Genomic DNA, 13,919 nt, shown 5'->3' with positions numbered 1-13,919 from the left:
GCTGCTATGAGTCCTAGGACAAAAAAAAGTTACAATGGAGCAGAAGAAGGGGTGGGGCACCCAGTCCTTCTATGTTTTTCCTTCCAAATATCATTATTATTAGGAAATAACTGGTGACAATGATAGCTGACACACAAAGGCTTTCTAAGTGCCAGGCGCCGTTCAGGGTGTATAGACATCAGCTCACCTAATCCCCACAAGAACCCTCTAAGTTATACACTTTTATTGTCCTCTTTCATAGACACAGAGGGCAAGGCACAGAGAAGTTTAGGGACTTGCCCAGGGCACACAGGAAACCGATGTAAGAGTTCCTTTTGGACCCACCATCTGCGGTGGCACCACCGCCAATATGCAGATTTTCGTGAAGACCCTGACGGGGAAGACCGTCACTGTCGAGGTCGAACCCTCGGATATGATAGAAAATGTAAAGGTCAAGATCCAGGATAAGGAAGGAATTCCTCCTGACCAGCAAAGACTGATCTTTGCTGACAAGCAACTGGAAGATGGATGAACTTTGACCACAACACTCAAGAGGAGTCCACTCTTCATCTTGTGTTGAGACTCCATGGTGGTGCTAAGAAAAGGAAGAGGTCTTACACCACTCCCAGGCAGAACAAGCATAAGAGAAAGAAGGTTAAGCTGGCTGTCCTGAAACACTGTAAGGTGGAGGAGAACGGCAGAATCAGTCGCCTTCGTCGGGAGTGCCCTTCAGGTAAACCTGGTGCTGGAGCTTTTATGGTCAGCCACTTTGACAGACATTATCGTGGCAAATGTTGTCGGACCTATTGTTTCAACAAACCAGAAGACAAGTAATTGTGTATTGGTTAATAAAAGACATGAACTAATGAAAAAAAAAACAACAGACGTAAGAGTTAGAATTCAACTCAGGCAGTCTGGCTCCGCAGCCTATATTCTTAGCCACTGCCTCTAATTTAATCCAGAGGTTCTTGGTGTACCCACCAGTAATTATGGTGATACTATTGAGAATTCCAGATGCTTGAGGAACCTGCAACTGTAATATTAAATGTGATCGATCAGTGTTTGTGCTCTAAATATCACATGGACCACACTTGAAAGGTAAAGCAAGACTCTGAGGCGAGAAACCAGCCAGGGTCAGGCTGCCAGCTCCATATGGCACTAAGACTTGAGTCACTTTGTGGCAAAACTGCCACTTTCCCCGCTTATCTACTCTCTTCCTCTTTAATAGGACTCTCGTTTTCTGCTGGGCATGCGGCCATCCTTGCAGCTCAGTGTGGCCATGTGACCAAGTTCTGGCCCCAGGATATAAACAAAAGTGCAAGGTCTGGGAACTAGCTGTAAGGGAAAGGGCTTGATCTTCATTCCTTCTTCCTTCGTGCCGGCTAGAATGCAGATACGATGGCTGTGACCTCCATAACCATCTTGAAACACAAGAGCAAGACCGAAGTCAGAATTGTTGGCACCACGGGCTGGCTACCCAACTAGCCCTGATCTTCCTTACTGTGATTTTGAGTTTTCTGGCACTGACAACCAAGCCCAATCATGACATGCATCTTAATAAGGAATGGAAAAGAGCACGGAAAAATGAAAACAAAAACAAACAACAAAAGACTCATCAACACCAAGAAGGCCACTGTTGAACTCTTACATGAAAATGATTTCTTCTAAATGATTTCCACACAAATTGGAGCCCGATCCCACCACTGGGTGTGCTTTACACTTTCAGGATTCAATCAAAACAGGAGAAATTAATTACTATAGAACATAACAGATGAACGTTAGCTTGTTGGTTGGTCTCATCTTGTTCAGTGGGTCATTTTTCATCCCTGATTCTACTTTCTGCTACTTGGTGGCACACCATTAAGGTGATCAAAATATCTATGGAATCAGCAAAAAGATAAAACTCTAGGTACTTCACGAGCTGAGAACAGTCACTAATCACAACGGCAGATATTTTGGAATTGCAACCTCAAGGATCTATTTTTGGACGTTCTGGCATGCTTCATTCATTCGAGAATTTTTCACTTGCCATTTTCAAAGGGAAGGGAAATTACCATTTTCCCTTTCCTGGCCTGAACCCGTGCACTTCAAAGTAACTTTTTTTCAAGTTCCAAGAGATCCAGACAGGAAAAGATAAGGGTTATTCTTAAATTCGTTTGTCAATCTTGCCTTTTGGAAAAGGGAGAGGTGGGGTTAATTTCCCTTCATATGACCAAATCATGTGACTTGAGACCCAAAAGCAAAAATAAGTCTCTGAGGTCATCTAAGAAAAACTCTTGCTTTTCAGTTGAGGGAATGGAGTGCAGCAGCAAAGGGTGGGATGACAGGGATTCAGTCTGCCAGAGAGAGCTGGACATCACACCAAAGGCAAGTTGCCCTGCGTGTACACATTGATTGAAAGCTATACAATAATCTTCATATGCAATATAAAGGCTTCAGGCTTTCCTTCCAGCTCAAGGAATAATTCAGGAAAAGGATTATGTTATGCAGGACTTTAAAATATTATAGAAAAAAGTAAATAAACAAAACTGGAAGAAAAAAAATGCTACAGAAAACTCAATATTACATTACTTCATTTGCTCAATACAAACGTCTTAGGAACCAGCTAAAAGTGGTATTCTAGGATCCAGGTAGATAATAGCACATAAGAGAGACCCTGCCCTAATGAAGCTTACATTCCAGTGGGGGAAGAAACATAATAAACACAGAAAGGAATAAGCATGCAAACAAGATAACATGCAACAGCAGTCAACACTATGAAAGATATAAAACTAGGTATGGAATAGAGAGTGACCTGAGTTAATTTGGCAGGGGGGATTCATTAGACAGGGTGTCAGTCAGAGAAGTCTCCTGCAGACGTAGCATTTGAGCTGAGCCCTGAATTATAAAAAGGAACTAGCCATGCTTAGATGTGGAGGAAATGTATTCCAGGAGGAAGAAACAGCAAGTGCAAAGGCCCTGTGGTAGGTATGACCTCTGGTGTGGTCAAAGAACAGGAAAGGGAGCCAAAGTGGTGAGAGCAAGAAGGGGGGAAGCAGGCATCACAAACCAGGTCATGCGGGGTTGCAGCCTTGGTGAGGAGTCTGAGAGTTTTTCTAAGTATGACGGAAACTCCCTGAAGAGTTCTGAGCAGAGGAATGGCATGGCATGACATGACTTATACTTCAGTGCTTGAGCTGCTACGTGGAGAATGAATTCAGAATTTGGAAATTAATTAAGAAGAGGCTTTGATGTAACAAAGACCAAAGATATTTTCCTCTAGTTCTCACTTATTTTTCTTTTATGGTGTTTCTTTTTTCAACCCTAACTTCTGTGGATATTTTAGGAGGAGGGAGGACACCAGCGACTCTAGTTCTCTTTCATTTGCCAAGTCTCTACCCTGGCAGTGAGAGGTCTCTTTACACAACAAGGCTTATAGGGGTGCCACATCACCTTAATATGTGCCTGAAAGGCCAGGTCAGTTAAGGACATTGCTTATCCAGATGCAGCTTACATCAGCCATGGAGAAAAACTGAAGATAGGAATGCCCCCAGTTGATGAGGAGAGCACAACACAATAAACCCAAGTTATTTCTCCCAACATGGAAACAGAATTGTTTTATCACTTAGAGTACATTGCCTCTTCAGCCACATGCTGGATTAAGAAATGCTGGGGGGAAACTACACAACTAGTAGCATATACTTTCCGTGAACCCAAAGGACACTGGCATCTTTCTGAGGTCATGAGAGCTATGCCTTAGTTAAAACTCCTGAAGGTAAAGGGCTCAAATACTAAGTTCACAGTCTGAACTTGATTCAAATGGAAAGAATGAGTACACACGCCACCGGACTTCTCTCTCCACATAATTTCTTTGGGCAGAATTCTGCATAGTAGGTTTCAAAGCTTTCTTCATAATTACTGTTAAGATTCATCCCCAACATTATTGATATTTTTGAGAAAAGTCTGCCCCTCTCCCTTTCAGGTTCTGGGAAGCAGAAAACACATGCAGATGAAGATTTTAACTGAAAGGGGGGAAATGAAATTATTTTCAAGAAAGCAAAAGCCCGATTCAAGGTAAAAAAAAAAAAAAAAAAGATATTTTGGAAGGGAAGAATTTAGTGATAAACGTGCTAATTAGTAATATATAGATAAGAACTAAAAGTGAACATGAAAGTAGCCTTTTATTCTGAATTTTTATAGTTTAGGTAGGGAGAAAGTTATTAGTAATTCTTCCTTAACTAGCCCTAAAATGTTGTTTGTATAGTTAGTGAAAACTAAGAGGAAGGAAAACTATTGCAATAGGTGCAAACACAAATGCCCTTAGGGGCCAGTCAGGTAATATAAATATTTTAAAGCAGTTAGGTATACAACAATAGGAAGAAGTAGAACCTACATGAAGAAGCATTTTAAAAAATACTGTTATAGCCAAAGAAAACACCTATCTGAGTTTATTTCTGCCTGCAGGCTAAGAATTTACTGCTGCTGGTATAGCATATGGAAGAAAAGTTGGCAAGTGTAAAATAAATGCACCCGAGTTTCCCAAATCCTTAAGTTGACAGAGAAGCCTTTCCATCAGGCTTGTCCCTGCCTCCAAGTCTTGAGAAGCCTAGAATGTGGGAGGAGCTGTTGGACATATACACACTACCAAATGTAAGGTAGATAGCTAGTGGGAGGCAGCCGCATAGCACAGGGAGATCAGCTCGGTGCTTTGTGACCGCCTGGAGGGGTGGGATAGGGAGGGTGGGAGGGAGGGAGACGCAAGAGGGAAGAGATATGGGAACATATGTATACGTATAACTGATTCACTTTGTAATAAAGCAGAAACTAACACACCACTGTAAAGCAATTATACTCTAATAAAGATGTAAAAAAAAAAAACATCGCAGGTATGATGTGGTGGAGGGGAGGGTCTAGAGCAGCAGTGTCCAGTGGAAATATCACGTGAGCAGCATTCAAAAAGCTAAAACAAAACAGGCGAAATTTTAACAATTTACTTCATTTAATCCAATTCATCTAAAGTATCAGTTCAACATGTAATCAACTTAAAAATTAGTGAGGTACTTCATGGTCTTTTATTTGTATAAGTCTCTGAGGAACTTCCGTGGTGGTCCAGTGGTTAAGACTCTGCACTTCCACTGTAGGGACCATGGGTTTGATCCCTGGTCGGGGAACTAAGATCCCGCATGCCACTCAGTGTAGCCAAAAGAAAAAAAAAAGTCTCTGAAATCCAGGGTACTTTTTTTTTTATACTCACAGCACATCTCAGTTTGGACTGGCCACATCTCTAGTGTTCAAGAGCCCCACGTGACCAGTGGCCACCATATTGGATGGTGCAGGCCCAGCGCTAAGAACCAGGCTCTCGCTAGCCGGTGGCAGGCCTGTGGGCAAGTCCCTGACTCTTCCCCACTGGGTTTGCCCACCTACAATGAGACACGGTGATTCCTAAGAGCCTTTCTAACCCTAAAGGTCTGTAGAGTTCTGTCTTTCTCTCTGAGAAATGTACATATTAAATAGTTTTTAACACTATAGATAGATGGAAGGAAGGAAGGAAGGTAAGAAAGGAAAAAAAGGAAAGAAAGAGAGAAAAGGAGAGAAAAAAGAGACACAGTGAAAGAGAGCAAAAGAGAGAAAGAGAAAGGAAGGAAGGAAGGAAGGGGGAAAGAAAGAGACAGAAAGGCAAGACAGATAAACAGACAAAAAGAAAAGAGATCAAATTACGGGTACTGTCACATGCCATCTCTTCATCCTCCAGGGAAGTGCCGCTGCTAGAAGCAGAAGGAGGTGGGATGAAGGTGGGGTGAGCTTGTTCTAACTTGTACAGATAAGCGCGCTTCCTCTCAGCAGCGCTAGGAACTTGAAAGGAGGAATAAGAGGGAAAGGATGCTGTTGCTGGGCGTTCCATGCTGCTGGCCCCATCATCATCATTTATGTGACAAAAGAAATTTGTGATCTAGCTGTCCCATTATAACCTCCTGAGAGTTTAAAACTGAGTGGCAATAAATTTAATGCAAACATCACTTGGGCATAGAATGTAGATTCAAAGCATCTGTTATTACTGATTTATTTGACATTGTTCCTTAATATAAAGTTGATTTTATAAAGTAATTTGCTTCTTAGGAAAAACATATAGGAAAAATATTTAAATGTCCAGCAGCAGAGAACTTGAAGTTGGTATAAAAGTTCAGTTGAATCTAATTGTAATACCTCTTCATTCTTGCAGATTCAAATTACTTGCCCAAATCCCTAGCTGGGCTGTTGGAAAATCTAATGTTTTTTGAAGACTGAGTTGATCAGAAATCCGTAAAGGCGTTTCTTTAACTTTTAACACACCAAAACAAACAAACAAAAAAACCTTTATTTCAGGTCTCAACAAATCCTGACTTGATATAAACCTTCTAATCCTGACTTGAGGGCAGCATGAAACCCATGGAAAAGCTAAGACATTACCTGGTAAGATGCTGTGGTTATCCATACACATGGAAAAGATGCGCTCGTATACCAGCTTTCCTGGGGAGAAAAGGACATATGGTGTCAGCATTGTGCCCTCCAGAAGCAAACAATAAATTAATGTTTGTTAATTAGGGACAGAGACGGTGGCGTCTCCCATATGAGCTTCTACTTGTGATAGTATGCTGCCACCTAGTGGGGCAAATTTTTAGCCATGATTCTTTTTTAATTTTAGATTTTTAATTAAAAGAGGGGACTTTCTGCTCTAGGCAGAAAAGTGATCCTTCACTTATGCTAAGCAAAATAAGTCAGACAGAAAAAGACAAATACTGTATGATTTCACTTGTATGTGGAAACTAAAAAACAAACAAAAAAGAATATAACAAAACAGAGAGTCATAGATACAGAGAACAAACAGGTGGTTGCCAGTGGCGAGGGGAAGGTGAGAAATAGGTGAGAGAGATAAATGAGTCATGGGTATGAAATATATGGTGCGGGGAATATAGTCAATAACTATGTATGATCTTTGTAAAATGACAAATAGTAACTAGACTTATCATGGTGATCATTTTGAAATGTACAGAAATATCAAATCACTGTGTTGTGTAACAGGAACTAACAAAGGTCAATTATACTTCAAAAAGAAACAAACAAACTCATAGCAAAAGAGATCAGATTTGTGGTTATCAAAGGTTGGGGGAGGGGGAATTGGATGAAGGCAGTCAAAAGGTACTAACTTCCCGTTATAAGATAAATAAGTGCTGGGGATGTAATGTACAACATGATACATATAATTAACACTGCTGTATGCTATATATGAAAGTTAAGAGAGTAAACCCTAAGAGTTCTCATCATAATAAAAAAAATGTTTTTCCATTTCTTTAATTTTGTATCTATATGAGAGAATGGATTTTCACTGAACTTACTGTGGTAATCAGTTCATGCTGTATGTAAGTCAAGTCATTATGCTGTACTTCTTAAACTTATACAGTGTTGTATATCAATTCTATCTCAATTAAACTGGAAGAAAAACCCCCCAGATTGCCTGCTCCTTCACAAACTATGTGCCAAAAATGACCCACATCCCTCTAGGATAAAAATGAGCTTGAATAGATTAGTAGCTGCCCCCTGAAAACTACCCAGTTTGCCACAGTCTCCACTGCTCCCTACTGTCTCTCATCAACAGCCAGCTTCACGCACTTACGTAATCTGCCTGGTACCTAGAAGCGCTGGAATTTGAGATTCATCTAGGTATACAAGTTCTACAAGGGCAGAGAGTTCTACCTGTTTTGTTCACTGACATATACCCAGTACCTAGATCAGTGCCTGACATACAGTGGGTGCTTCATCTTTGTTGGATGGATAGATGAACGTATTTTAGGTTGTGTGGGTCAGAGATCACCATTGCAACTACTCAACTCTGCTACTGTAGCTCAAAAGCAGCCATAGACAATAGGTAAACAAATGGATGTGGCTGTTTCCAATAAAACTTTACTTACAAATACAAGTGTGCAGTCTGGACTTGGTCTACAGGTCAGCCTAGCACAAAAAGTTTTATGTATTCTGTACAAATGTTATTTTGGAAAATGCTATCAATATTCAAAGGATAAAAGTTACAGTTCTATTCATTTTCTGGACCTTCCCAAATCACCCTTGATGTTGAAAGTATTTTCCCATGCCCATTTTCCCCCGCACAACCCCACCATTCAGGGCTACAAAGAACCACACCCCTTGTCCATACGTGGAAAAAGACAGGAGAGTTATAGGATCATTTCTGGTCAAAGAACATGAGATCAAATGACATCATCAAGAAATGACAGAATGCTAGGTTAACATGCAGGAAGCCAGCCAAGCTGAGAAGAGCCCTAGATGCCTCTCCCAGTGTGGACTACTTACATTACCATCACCGAAAGACACTTGTTAAAAATGTCCATTCCTGGGGCCCACCTCAGAGCCAGTGAAAAAGAATATTCCGGGGGGTGAAGACTAGGAATATGAATTTTGAATAACCTTAATGGGAAATTCTTATACACACTCAAGTGTGAGAACCATTGATTCAGGCAGGCACTGTGGGTCTCTGAGCTGAAACTTGCCTTAGGTGTGGGAATCTCTAACAACTGCCAAAAGCCTCCCTCCTCCCTCTAACCCAGGGGTTCTCAACCTTGGCTGAACACTCAGAGCACCTGGGGCACTTGAAAATACGCTGATGCCTGCGTCTGTTCTCAGAGATGCTAATGTAAATGATCTGGGGCACAGCGTGACCATCAGAAAGAAGTGTTTTTAAAGCTCCCCAGGTATGCAGCCGAGGATGAGAATCACTGCCCCAAACCGTGGATTCAGTTTAGAAGTTCCCAGGAAGCCTCAGGGACCAAGCTCCAGTTCTGAAAGCCACCTGCCTTTGTCCTCCTGGCAGGAAGTAACCTGCAGTCACGGGCTCCCCAAGGCAGCCACACCTGATGCCAAGAGAGGCCTCCTCTGAGATGAGCACAGAACCCCCCGCATTGGAACTACATGCAGTTTACCTCGGCCATCACACAGCACAGCAAGCCACGCTGGGCAACCATGTAACTTCTCATACCTCCTAGAGTGCGTGGACCGGGCTTAAGAGAACCCAACGCCTTTACTTCCTCCACAAAAAGCTTGCCATCTCTCCAAAACTAGCTTTCTTTTAAAAACGAAAGCACAACTTTTATATTTCACCTTCATCTCCTAAGGCCTTTAACCACAAAACCATTTTTGGCCAAAAGAGTTTGGTGAATATTTGTTTTCCTTTGTTAAGTTAGTGGACAACTATTTTGAGAAATAATACCTGACCCTAGATTTTCTTTCTTGATTCACTTTCTTATAAATCAAGGACACTAATATAGATCGTTAACAACAGTGACAACAGTTAACACTTTCTGAGCACCTTACTTTGTGCCAGCCACGGCTCTAAGCTGTTTACACTGACCCTGCCAGCTCCTAGAAGAGGAAAGACATCACGTGCTTCCTACACATTCTCTCATTTAATTCTCTCCAGAAATCCCCAGAGGCAAGGCCTATTATGCCCATTTCACAAGTGAAGAAACCAAGGCTCAAGTTCACACAACCCTGTAGGAGGAGAGGCAACGAATGCAGGCAGAGAGACGCCAGAGCCCAGCTCTGTGCTCACTGCCTCCAGGGAAATCCCAGCTAAAGCGCTGCAGTTGCAAACGCCTGGGGCCATGTCCCGCATCCTTGCCCAGCAAGACGCTCCCACCCTCGGTCAGCCTCGTTCACAACCACTGACCACCAGCAACACATGCACAATGGACCTCAGCACTCGGAGCTGCCACCCAAGCAAGGCCAGTTCCGCCCCCTTTTTAAAAGGTGAAAGCTGCTCATTAGCCCCAAAGCATAACAAAGTGTCCTCGAGCACCTGCACATGCGCAGGCTGCCTCGCGCTCCTGAGGAAAGCTATTCGCAACAGATCTGGACAAGGGCACCTCTGGGAACGCTTTGAAGAGGTAAAACATGCCCACCATTCAAAATTCAAAAGGCTGCAGGAGGTACTCAATGAAGGTTCTCTCTCAGCCCGTCCCGTCCCGTCCAGCTCACTGCTCAAGCCACCCTCTGAGGGTCTCCGCCTTTATTAGCTCCTTGGGGATCCTTCTAATGTTTCTTTAGGCATACGCAAGTGAAAACAACCAAGCGCTCTAATTTTTCCTCCTTTCTTAAACAAAACGGAACATACCCCATAGCAGTTCTGCATCTTGAGTTTTTCACCTGATAATGTACCCTGGGGATCTTTCCACATTGGAACACAGCACGCCCTCACTCTCAGAGGCCTCCTCGTCCTGCTGCACACAGACGTGCCATAGTTTGTTCAACTGGTCTCCTATGGACGGTCACTTGGGTTGTTGGATGAATTCCCAGAGGCAAAGTTGCTGGGTCAAAGGTACACGCATTTGTAGTTTTGTAGAGAGAATTTCCCCCGTAAGCCAAGTACAAGAGAAATAAAGCAGGTGCTCTGACTGCAGAGAGAACTCAATTTGGGTCCCAGCTCTGCCCCTCACTAGCCTGGGGACTTGGACAAGCTGCTTTACTTCCCTGTGCCTCAGGCTCCTCATCTGTGAAGTGGGGATAATTACAGACCCTACCTCATAGAGCTGTTATGAGGACGGCATGACTTAAGATCACCAAAGCACCTAGAACAGAGAGTCAGGCCCAAGGAAAACCCTGATTTGTTGAGGATTTATCACCGTTATTCTCCAATCCCGGCCCAGCTAATTTCTGGGACACAGCAAGGACGGCGGGCATCTACACCGCATCCTGGCCGGCCGAGGCATGGGACTGGGCCGCCACCACAGAGGCTGACAGAACGGTCGCCCCATATTCTCACAAGGTTAACGTCTGGATCTGGCCAGGCTTGCAGGCTCAAGGAATGATCTCAGAGCTAGTCTCACCCGGGGATGCTGACTCATGCAAAAGAAACTTGCAGGAGGCTGGCGAGGGAAACCAGAAGGCCAATGTGTCAACTCACCATGCGATACAGAACTGTCAGGGGAACCAGACATAGCCACTGGCCTCTCTCGCTGACTAACATCCTCGCTCCCGGAAGGCAAGCTGGGTATGAGGACAGGTCAAGGCCCAAGGGGTATGCGATGGATATCTGTTCTGAGAGCCTAATGCACCCATCTGTCCTGGATCACCTTCCCCCATCCCCACCGCCGCCCCGGGGCCATGCCACCCTCATTTTTCACCTGGAGTGCTGCACCGGCCTCCCAACCGGGCCCCCCGTTCCACCCTCGCCCTACCGTCTAGTCTCAACACAGCAGCCAGAGGGAGCCCATTAAAACCCAAACTGGAACTTGCGCCTCCTGTGCTCAACACCCTGGGCGGCTCCTCATGCCCTCGGGCTCAAAGCCCAAGTCCTTCCAATGGCCTACATGGCCCACCAGGCTCTCTGGCTGCATCCCCACCCCACCCGCCCCCCTCCAGCCACGCTGGCCTCTCAGTTCTCCAGACCTGCCAGGCCTGCTTCCACCCCAGGGTGTTTGCACTGGCTGTTCCTTGGTCATAAGCCGGCCCCACGTTGCCAGCATACGGCTCATCTCTCACCTCCTTCAAGTACTTGCCCACACACCGACTTCCCAGCAAGGCCTCCCCCGACCACCCCATTTAAATAAAAGCACTGCCCACTTCACCCTGCTCTGGTTTGGGTTTTCTTCATCCATAGCACCAATCCTTGTCTAACACACAATCAGGTTTACTTATTTGTTCTGCGAATCCTCTCTTTCTGGCACAGCCCACGAAGGCAGGGATTTTTGTTTCTTATTTGCTGACACAACCTCAGCACCCAGCAGAGTGCCCGATGCCACCTTCCCGGATCATCTGAACCCAAAGGTCCCGTCGTTTGGCCAGGACATCTCTTCCTTTAACCCAGTTGGCTCCCATTCCCCTTTCCTCTGGCAACAGCATCACCCTTTCTCCTTTGGGGCAACCAGCTCTGGATAACCTGCACATTTCATCCCCAGATCCCATAACTGGCTCAGGGACTGACGTGTGATCCAAGCCAGGCCAATGAGATGGAATTCCGGGACTTCTGTTGGAAAGCGAGGATAAAAGTTCCTTCCTTGTCCTGGGACTAGTAGCAGCAAAACTGATAAAAGTTGAGAACACCTTGTGGAGCTTAAGAATGAAGCCAACCCAAGAAAAAGTACTAGAAAAAGCCAATGTCCTGAAGATACTGTTTGAGTTCCTGAATCCAGCTATACCTGAAGCCAGAAACTACCCCGGCCTTTTCAACATAAGCCAATAAATACTCCCCCCTTTTCCACGAGGAAATGAATGAGTTAGGTTTTCTATCACTTATTCTAGCTAATACACTCAGGTCCCCGGTCTCCTGCACAGAAATAAATGGGTCTCTCTGAATGACATTTCATTTTCTGACACATTTGACCTTTCAATGGGTCACAGACAAGACTTGCCAGGTTGGGAGCCCATCGGTCCTTCCTCGGCAAGACAGCAAAGGTCTGTTCCGACCCCCTACGTGTTCAGTTCTCAGACAATGACTGTCTCCTAGTTCTTGCAGGGCACCTCTCTGCTGAACATCATGTACAGGCTGCACGGTTTGGGCAAACTGCTAATGGCATGATGTTCTGGCCACTGACCATCACCAAGCAGCATGGAGACCTCCTGTTTCTCCAAGGGGCTCCTGGTTATTAATCTCTTCAGTCTAAACCTCTCTGCTGCACTCCCGAAGATCATTCGGCTTGAGGGGTGGAGTGTGGGACGAGGGGCAGCCACAGTGATGCAGGAAGACCTCATAGGAGCTGCAGCCATCATCCATGGGGCAGAGAACAGGGGCTTGGACTAAGGTTTTAACAGAGAAGACAGAAAAACAGACATACGGGGGAGAGATTGAGGAAGGTGAATTGAAGAACCTGGTGACGGGCTGGACATGGGGCACAGGGGAGAAGACTCAGATTTCCAGCGTGGGCACGGGGGTACATGGTGCCGCCATCCCCTGACACAGAAACCCAGTGCGGGTGGGGAAGGGCTGGGAGGAGATGCCAGGTTCAGTTCTGAACAAAGTGAGTTCCAGATGCCATGAGCCGGCCGGCGACAGACCGAGGCTGGTCTGTATAAGACATGTGCTCCCCAGCCTGCCTTGCTTGACTCACTCGCCTCGCTAGCCTATCAGAAGGTTAGAAACACACAATTTAAAATTCTTGCAAAAACAGCACCCGCACCTTTGCTCCCCTCATTAGAGCAGGGGAGCAAGGGTAGGGGTGGGAGTTTGGGTCTCCCTCGTGACTTGCCTAGTAATTTAAACCACAGCAGAACCCAATTTAAAGCAACTCTACCATCCAACTTCCGGCAAAACAAACGCACTTCTTAGATTTGAGATGAATAAAACTAGTACTTACCAAATGTATCAAGTATGTCCGTGATAAGGACAAATTTGCTTGGGTAGAACTGAATAACACTTGTGTCCGAAAGAAGCTTTGAACACTAGAAAAAGAGAAGAGAAAAGAAAAGTCACTGTCATGTCTGACTGGGTTGGAACACTCCAGGCCTGGAAAATTAAGGATCTCCACAAACAAGTGCAAGTGTATACCATGTGCCAGGCCTGGTGCTAGTCATTGAAGGTATAATGACAAGTAAAACCACCGTGCTTTTGACAAAGGGAGTCAACTATGCTCACAAGACAGCCTCTTAATGAAAGGCACCATCACCTCCCTCAGGAAAGCCACGACTCAGGAATCTTATCCAGAGGGTCTGAACTAGGGTCAGCACTGGGTCACCAGAGAAGTCAACCAGCGTCCCTGCAGGTGACTCCATCTTTTCAGCATTACCTCCGCTGGTTTATTTCAGAATGGTCTTGATTCTTAAATGTTCTTTTCTATGAAATGACCCCATAGGCAAATCTCTAGGGTTTCTTAAACTAGCACCTATTATTTATACTTACTCTTAAATTTCCTTCTAAAAGGAAACGTGACAAGCTTCAAAGAGTTACATGTTTCTCTGGAACTGTGCTCTGCAAGCCAGAA

The 13,919-nt window shown here is 44.7% G+C and overlaps 1 protein-coding gene and 1 pseudogene across 4 annotated transcripts in view; one reads left to right on the top strand and one right to left on the bottom strand.

The window, feature by feature from the left end:
- VPS35L (VPS35 endosomal protein sorting factor like) overlaps window positions 1–13,919 on the bottom strand; it is a 129,417-nt gene that overhangs the window by 87,497 nt on the left and 28,001 nt on the right. For all 4 annotated transcript variants that reach the window (XM_029221840.1, XM_029221837.1, XM_029221841.1 and 1 more), the window contains exons 8-9: window positions 13,296–13,380; window positions 6,406–6,465 (exon numbers count right to left, since the gene is read on the bottom strand). In XM_029221840.1, coding sequence (XP_029077673.1) covers window positions 6,406–6,465; window positions 13,296–13,380 — 145 coding nt within the window. The remainder of the gene's footprint in view (window positions 1–6,405; window positions 6,466–13,295; window positions 13,381–13,919) is intronic.
- LOC114894799 lies at window positions 226–813 on the top strand (annotated as a pseudogene).

Source organism: Monodon monoceros, unplaced genomic scaffold (assembly GCF_005190385.1).
Source record: "Monodon monoceros isolate NGI ecotype Baffin Bay Population unplaced genomic scaffold, NGI_Narwhal_1 Super_Scaffold_13, whole genome shotgun sequence".
NCBI classification, from domain to species: Eukaryota; Metazoa; Chordata; class Mammalia; order Artiodactyla; family Monodontidae; genus Monodon; species Monodon monoceros.
Note: the sequence above shows the minus strand (reverse complement) of the source record. Positions and strands in the feature narration are given on the sequence as shown.